The 8,147-nt window shown below is 37.5% G+C and overlaps 1 protein-coding gene across 1 annotated transcript in view; it reads right to left on the bottom strand.

The window, feature by feature from the left end:
- Positions 1–7,467, bottom strand: part of GIMD1 (GIMAP family P-loop NTPase domain containing 1) — an 8,962-nt gene extending 1,495 nt beyond the window's left edge. The window contains exon 1 of the mRNA XM_007452152.1: positions 7,048–7,467. Coding sequence (XP_007452214.1) covers positions 7,048–7,467 — 420 coding nt within the window. The remainder of the gene's footprint in view (positions 1–7,047) is intronic.
- Positions 7,468–8,147: the final 680 nt, after the last annotated feature.

Raw genomic sequence — 8,147 nt, 5'->3', positions numbered from 1 at the left:
GGAAAGAGTAAAAGGCAGGCAGGAAGAAAGAGGAAGGGAAGGAGGGAGGAAGGAAGAATCAGGACATGTAAATCTAATATGAAAATACAGGAACTGTGGGACAATATATTTAAATTAGAAACATCTCAAGACTGGTTACCAATTATAACTCCTAACACAGTCTGACTTTTATCAGAGCTATTCATTTTCACATTTATTTCTATAACTTGGCTATGACCTCTTTGAAGGCAAAGTCTATGTCTTTCTATATCAATCAAAGCCTCTAATACGTTGTAAACTCTCAATAAATATGTTGTATTAATTTGGAATTTAGACCCTCACCATCATCTCAAATAGAAGGTTTAGGGTTTTATTTATTAATTTTGAGTCCTCAATTTTGAAATTTAATCTTTGGGACACAAAATTGTACTTTCCTGTAAAACTTTTCTACTCTAGTTCATTATCAAATTTCGCCTGTAATCTGCACTTTCTATTTTGTATTGAGAGGGACTCTCTCAAGTTATAGGTACAAAATTTTTCCTCATATCTGTTCAGAATGTCTCTGTTTATACCATAGAATAATTGTATATTTCTAGTTCTCCTGAAATGCCCTGCTTCAAGAAAATCCTCAGACATTTCCAGATCAGTACATTAGGGAATAATTACTTAAACAGAAAGATTCTGAACTTTACAAAAGAATTTTTCAAAGAAGTACTTTAATTGGCATATGCTTATGTGCCTTTAAAACTCAAAATTAGTGAAACTTTAACCCAAACTTTAAAGAACATAGCTCTTTTATAAATCAAAGTATATGTGCAGTGTCAACATCACATTTTAGCTAATAGTGACATAGCAAAATTACCAGACCTCTTCAGAGTTTGTCATATATTCTATGTACTCTAAGAACACATCTCTTGTGAGAGAGATCAGAGAATTGCAAAATAAATAAACCATGTTGTGGGTTGAATTGTAACCCCTTTCTCCAAATTGATATGTTGAAGTCCTAACCTCCAGTACCTCAGAAGTGTCTTTATTTGGAAATAGGGTTATTGCAGACGCAATTAATTAAGATCATTAGGGTGGGACTCTAACCCAATGTGTCATAAAACAGAAATTTGGACGAAGACATGAATACAGAGAGAACACGAGGTGAGCATAAAGACAGCCATCCATAAGCCAAGGAGAGAATCCTTGGACAGATCCTTCACTCACAGTCCTCAGAAGGAATTAACCCTGCTAACACCTGTTTCAGACTTCCAGCATCCAGAACTGAGAGACAATAAATTTCTGTTGCTTAAGACAGCCAGTTAATTATACTTTTTATCACAGACCCAGCAAATTAATCCAAATGGTTGAAAAATTAATGAAGTGCTAAATATATCAGATTTAGGTTCTGTGAATAGAGATTTCTGGGCCATTTACATCAGAATCACCTGGGATGCTTGCTAAAAATGCATCAAAATCTTTAGGGGTGGAGCTTGGGAATGTGAATTTTAAGAAGCACTCTAGGGGATTTATTCCTTCTGCAAATACTTATTGAGGGTCTACTTCGTTTTGGGGACAAGGAGTGGTACAAGACAGGTACATTTCCTGCTTATATCTAGTGGAGATTCTTGTTTACTAACTAAAGTTAGGTCTAAGGAAGAGGGGCAGACAGGAAAAAAATACTTTCAGTTTGTTGTAATCGCAAGTGTTATGATAGAAAATATATTGGCACTACAGAGGCAAACATTTAGCCTAGTTTTGGATGGGAGAGGTGGAAAGGGGGGGTAAAGGGAGGGGTCAGAAAAAGTTTCTGGCATGTGATGATGCCTCGAGCATAGGAATTAACAAAGGAGTTCTCAGGCAGTAAAGACATACCAAGTAAAGAAAGTGATTGAGCATTATTGAGAATTGTATAGTATTGGGATTTTATTTCTATACAACTATTGATCCTTCATCACTCTTGTCTCTAGAAGTTTCTCAAATTTAGAACCAGACCTGGTATTCACTCAGCACATTATTGATGCATTCATATTGATTGTCAGGTTATTGAAATGTTTAATGCAAGTTAATAAATAGCTACTGTCCTTAACCCCTTGAGTGTTACCCCCAGACCTGTTCCCTGGGTATTGGCTGATGCAGGGGCTATATTTATTATTAACTATTTTTACAACATCACCATAATAAAAATTCATGCTAAATAAACTGTTTGGCTCAAATGGTTCTCTCCTGAGTTATATATTATAACATAGACTTCTCCTCTTGCTAGGTTAGTACCTATTGCATTAAAGGGCATAACATTCACAGTGTGTTTTTAGTTCCTGGCTTTCTGTATTGTAACATTAACATGTTGCCTCTTTGTCTCCACCAGACATCTTCTGTACTTTAAACCATAATATCATTCAGGAAAATGAGTTAAAGCGCCTAAGGATAATAGATTTGTAAGCTTGACACCACTTACAAGTCCATGTGTTCAGCCACTGCAAAGTTTTTACATGTTTATAATTACTTATGAAAGGATGCTCATGTCCTAAACTGTGAGAGAAATTGCACTTTTGAATTACTGCCAAAAATAGAAGAGAGTGGTTGATTTAGCTTATATTCTTTAGATTGATTTTTGGCCAGCAAATAGTTGAATATTTGAAAGTAGTGTCACTTGGTGTACAGTCATCATGTTAGTGGCCAAACATTCTTTATGGATCCAGAGTAAGAATAATCACATTTGATTGATACCTCACATAAAAAATCCAAAAGAAAGATAAGTTAATGTAAGTTTCTTGTGGTAATAATTTAAATATAGTACTAAGCTAGATGGAAATTTTACAATCAATCATGAGTTTTTGCTTTCATAGTGCTAATGGGTATGAGTCCATCTAGTCCTTTTGGGACAACTAGTTAGGATATAAACTTTGTTTTCCAGGAATTACGTTCATTTTCCCAGGACCTCACCAGCCCTGCCCCACTTGTTTGTGGTTGATGAAATCAATAGCATCTGGACATTTTAGGGGGAAACTTTAAAAAAAGCCAACTATTACATCAACTGAGAAAAAAATTATCATGGATCAGGAGGACAATAAGGACCATTTCTTTATATTTTATGCTATTCCCTTATTCTCTTCCCACTTCGAGCACCACATTTGCCTTCTTAGAGAGCCAAAACTGAATGATAAGCCTCATTAGATCAGATTCAGAGAATAGTCAGCCTTACAGATCATCTGTCAAAACTGCCTTATTTTACAGATGAGGTAAGGCCTTGTGATGTTAACTGGCTTGGCCAAAGCCACATAGCTGATTATTGGCAGACTTGGGCCTGTAACAGAGGTTCCTTGACTGGCAGGGGACCCCTGTCCTTCACACTAAATTGGGGCTTCTTAGTTTAACATTATTAAGCCAGTGAGATTTTTTTCCCAGATTTTTTTCTAAATTAATAAGGAAGTTCCTATAAATCAGGGCTGTGTAAGTTTTATTTCACTCTTACTTTCTTCTGAAGCCTATCAAAATAATCCCAAAGAAGGCTACAAATAATACGTCCCAATTTTAGGGTAAAACAACTACTAACAATAAAGTCACAATGATCATAGGTAACATTTATTATGCACTTGCCATGTGCCAGTGTCTGAGTTAATTTACTATTATGTTAATATGACATTAATTCCAAAAGTAACCCAGTAAACTATTATCTTTCCCAATTTACCAATGAAAAGATTGAAGTTTAGAGAAGTTACTTACTCAAGGTTACAAAGTGAGTAGCTAAGTAGGAACTTGAACAACATCTATAATATGTTGCTTATATCTAGTAGTTCATTCGAATAAGTACTCATCACAATCTAGGTAGTGCTGATGGCAATAAAAACAATAATAGTAATGGCAATTTTCTGCAAACCTACTATGAACCTGCTGTAATTCAGGCACAATGCCAAGCACATTACATTTATTAAATATAGCCCTCAGGACTCTTCAATTAGGTAAATTATCCCCATTTTATAAGTGAGGAACTGAAGCCAAGAAAGCCTTAGTAACATTTATAGTCATATACCTAGAACTGTAACAGGCTTATTTGTCAACTGAATTCTATAGAACACCTAAGCCCATGATCTTTGTTTAGTATGTTCAGGCCTTACATTGGCCTTTCTGAACCTTCCCTGTGTACACCCATCTGTAACATCAGCAGTTGAGTTGTTCATTCAAAATTAAAATACATGCTTGAAGCCTGAATATATACAGTGATAATATGTACATGATACCATGATCATGGAAAGAATTTAGTCAATTCCTGGATTCAATTCCTGGTGCACTTTGGCTGCATGCTAACACTTTCCCTCAGGTGACTTTATTTATGCTCTGATCTATTATTGGGGGATTTTTTAAAAAATTAAAATGATAACATTCAGATGAATCATTCCCTTTATTTCCCAATTTTGGGGAGATGACTCACATCTCCACCATTTTACTGTAAATTAATGAAGGCCTAACATAAATAAAGAAAAAGGGATCATTTGAGGAACTGTTTCAGTTGTCACAGTTGGCAGCTTATAACCCCTCTGTAAAATATTAGAGCACAAATTGAGAGATATTTAAAGAGACAACAGAGAGGTACAGGAAAGAAGAGGTCACTTCTCTGGCACCAGCCTTGGAGACTACTTCCATGGAAGGCATCAGTGCCCCCAGAAAGGGGGAAAGGAAGAGGGGAAGGCAGATGTTCTGTTCCCCATTTTGCATGAGCCAGGAAGAAGGAGAAATTCAGGGTGTGTCTGAAACCAGAGGACCTTAGCAACACCTCCTTCCTAACAGCTGCTGATCCTGTTGCATATTCAGACATTCTGCAGCTGCTCCCAACCTGTGAGCATATCCAGATGGTTGCCACTAGTATCTGAGGCACCTTCAGGAAGGTCATAAACAGCCAGCCTGTGCTTAGGCAGTCTTCAACCAAAGATCAAGGTGGTAAGCCCAGAATGGGACTGCAGTGCCTCCTAGGGGTCGAGGCCCCTCTGAGGATTACTAAATCTTGGCTGCTGAGTTCTCCCGGGAGACAGAAGTTATTTATTCTCGAAAAAAATATTCTGGATCTGAGTTTTTCCCTAGCCCATCTCCTCTGTGCCTTCAACTCCTGAATTGGCCACTGACGTAAGGAAGGCAGCTATAAGAGGAGAAGGCTATATGCCAAATACCATTTAAAAGGATCAGAGACATGTATGAATCAAATTCACTTGCATAAAAGACAATTAGGGAATTACAATATTGTTTTATATCCTAAAACTGGAAAAAATCTATTTTCAAAATGTATGTCTCTTAAAATATCCTGTCTGGGTCAGCAGAAAGAAAAATCTGGAGACATATGGAGAGGGTCAGGTTAGTTTTTGAGAACTATTTATGCATTTACTGAATTTACTGGGTTACATCCATCTATAGCTTAAGCTAAATGTCTATTTAATAGCAACTTTAAATGAATTTTTAAAACTGTTTAAAAATTACACTGACTGTATGGCTGCAGGTCTCCCCCGCCCCCCGCCCCACTTGATTTCTACCAGAAATATTGTTTGAAATGCAGGCTTTAATTGGTTGGGAGGTGGTTTATGGGCTTTCTTAGATTCCACATTGTTTCTTAATTGCAATCATCTTCTTTTCTTCTTATTTGCTTTTGTACAGAATGTCCTTGATTTTTCAGGAGTTAGATGATGAGGATTATTTTTTATACTCTTGTCACCCTAATTTTTTCCGCTAGTTTCTTGTGATTACACATATGGCCTTTTTTTTTTTTTTTTTTTAGAAACATGCACAGTTACTGAAAAACAAAACGTGTCTGTCATTTAGAACAATCTTATGCCTTTACTAGTTAAAGGAAGATATCTTTCTTTAAAGCAAAGTATACTGTTTTTCTAAGTGTAACAGATTCTGCATGAGCATAATCAGAGATGGGACCAAAAGAAGAATAGCATTTATACAAATTCATTTTGAATTAAAAATGTCTACTCTCTATTCTTCATGTAGTTTACTTGTGAAGCTTCTAGGGGAGATGTGTTCTCTGAGCTCAGTGACTTAATGAGGCTACTGAATTATACTAGTCAAGTCCAGCAGTTAAATTTGGGTGGCCCCAGACTGGAGAATCAAGAAATTGAATAAATGAACAAACCAACAGGGGTGAACCACTAGTCAAAAGTGGCATATGTTATTTTTGTTCACCCTGAGGTCCCTGTGATCTTCTCATGGCTGGCATGGAGCAGTTACCCTACAGATGATGAAACAAGCAAAGCTTCTGAAATTCCTGATTTTTTTCCTGTTAATAAAGTATAAATCTCCCCTGAATACTTACTGAGGTGTAGGTCTCAGTGATGCCTCGTTCACTGAGGAGTTATACATTGCCCTACTTTGGCACTTAATGCATTGTCTTATACTTGTTTATCTATTTGTCTCTTCTAGACTGTGAGCTTTTTGAGACCAGGGCTCATATATTACTCACCAATCATTAAGCTCTGTACTGGTGCTCAATACAGTGTTCAGTGACTGAATCAGGCAGTAATGCCCCATTTATGGTGAACTGTAAGAAGTTGTCCCTTGATGTTGAATGGATGCCACTAAGTATTTTAGTTCAGTGGTTCTAAAACTTCACTGTTTTAGAGAAATATGTGGGAAGTGTATGCAAATACAGATAGGCAAGCTCTACTCCTGACATTCTGTTTCAGTAGGGCCTGGATGAATCTGCATTTTTAACAAACAGCTCAGTTGATTCTGATGCAGATAGTCAGACCACAGTGACAATCAATCAGATTCACAGTTCTTAGGGGTTTGAGACTTAGTTAACCTCTGAAGTTCAGTATCTCATTTTCTGTTTTGTTTTGTTTTGTTTTCTATGACTCAGTTACAAAATAACTGAATTCCTCTAAAGGAAACTGTAAAAATGACTCTTGGTGGGAAAATCAAGTAATTTTTACCACTTATTTCTATGTGACCAGCACTTGTTTTAAACTACTTGCTTTAAACTTGCTTTAAAACTACACTTTTAACCAGTTTTTCATAGTTCTTTCCTATTAAGATAATGTCCTTCAAATGGGAATAATGTCATCAGTGTAATTGCCTCTTTTTTATTACCTGGATCATCTGGACTGGGGAAGATTCTTCCTGTTCACATAGAGGCACATCCACCCTCTGGACCAGCAGTGCAAGGTGCAGACCCTCTTGCCCGAAGTGATGTGCCAGGGCCTCCCTGACCTCCTGCTTCACATGCTTCTTGCTCATCCTGCTGTGCGGATAACCTGGAGTGTCCAGCACCTGGACCTGCAGGGTTACCTCTTGCCCCCCTCGACGCATGAAGCTGTGGAAGTGACAACTGCGGCCCAGACTGCAATCTTTGGTCACAGAACATGGAGCAAAGCTGCTGTGGAAGTCAGTGCTTCCCAGAAGAATGTTCCCAGCAGAACTTTTTCCACTTTGAGTCATGCCAAAGAGGGCCAAGTTGATGGTCATCTTATTGGAGTCCATCATGGCTGTGGGTAAACAAAGGCTCAGCATAAGCAGTCAGCCTTCTGCACTCCCGCAATGTAAGGCTTCTTACCTGGCCTAGAGCACTCCCAAGTATTGACTTTGATTTGCTTTCCCCTTATTCTTAGTGTCTAAAGCATGGAAGAGCTCTCCACTGAAGTGGGGACCCCTCAGTGACAAAGGGAAAATGGAAATAATACTAGTAGTTTGCAGTGGGAGAGGAGAGAGAAATCAAATACAGATAAGGATGGGAGGAGGAAACTTAGAAAAACAATTACATGAAGATGGTGTAAACCATGTTTAGGAGGAATATGTTAACTCATCAATGTGATAGGTGAGTTGGTTTAGAAATGGGGTCCTGAGGTCTCTCAGTTCAGGAACAAAGGTAGTAGCAATATTTGAAAATTATTCGCCCTTGGAGAAGAAGAAAGAACAGTACAGTGGAAGAAATGGCCCTTCTTGCATTTTAAACAACATTCTGCACCTCCCTACTCCCTACCTCCCCACCCCTTGAATATACAAGTGGCATCTGCAAAAAATTATCTTTCCTGACTTCCTGAATGCTTCTGTCTTATGAAACATGAATAATATTAAAGGAAGACTTCTGTTCCTGTTTACTAATTTTTTATCAACTAGGCAACATTCTGATGAAAATGAGTGTAATATCTGTTATGAAATAATTAAACATCTCCATGGTTCATCATAGTTAA

The sequence above is a fragment of the Lipotes vexillifer genome, unplaced genomic scaffold, assembly GCF_000442215.2.
Source record: "Lipotes vexillifer unplaced genomic scaffold, Lipotes_vexillifer_v1.1 scaffold22, whole genome shotgun sequence".
In the NCBI taxonomy this organism is placed as follows: domain Eukaryota; kingdom Metazoa; phylum Chordata; class Mammalia; order Artiodactyla; family Lipotidae; genus Lipotes; species Lipotes vexillifer.
The sequence above is the reverse complement of the archived record's forward strand: the minus strand, read 5'-3'. Positions and strand labels throughout refer to the sequence as shown.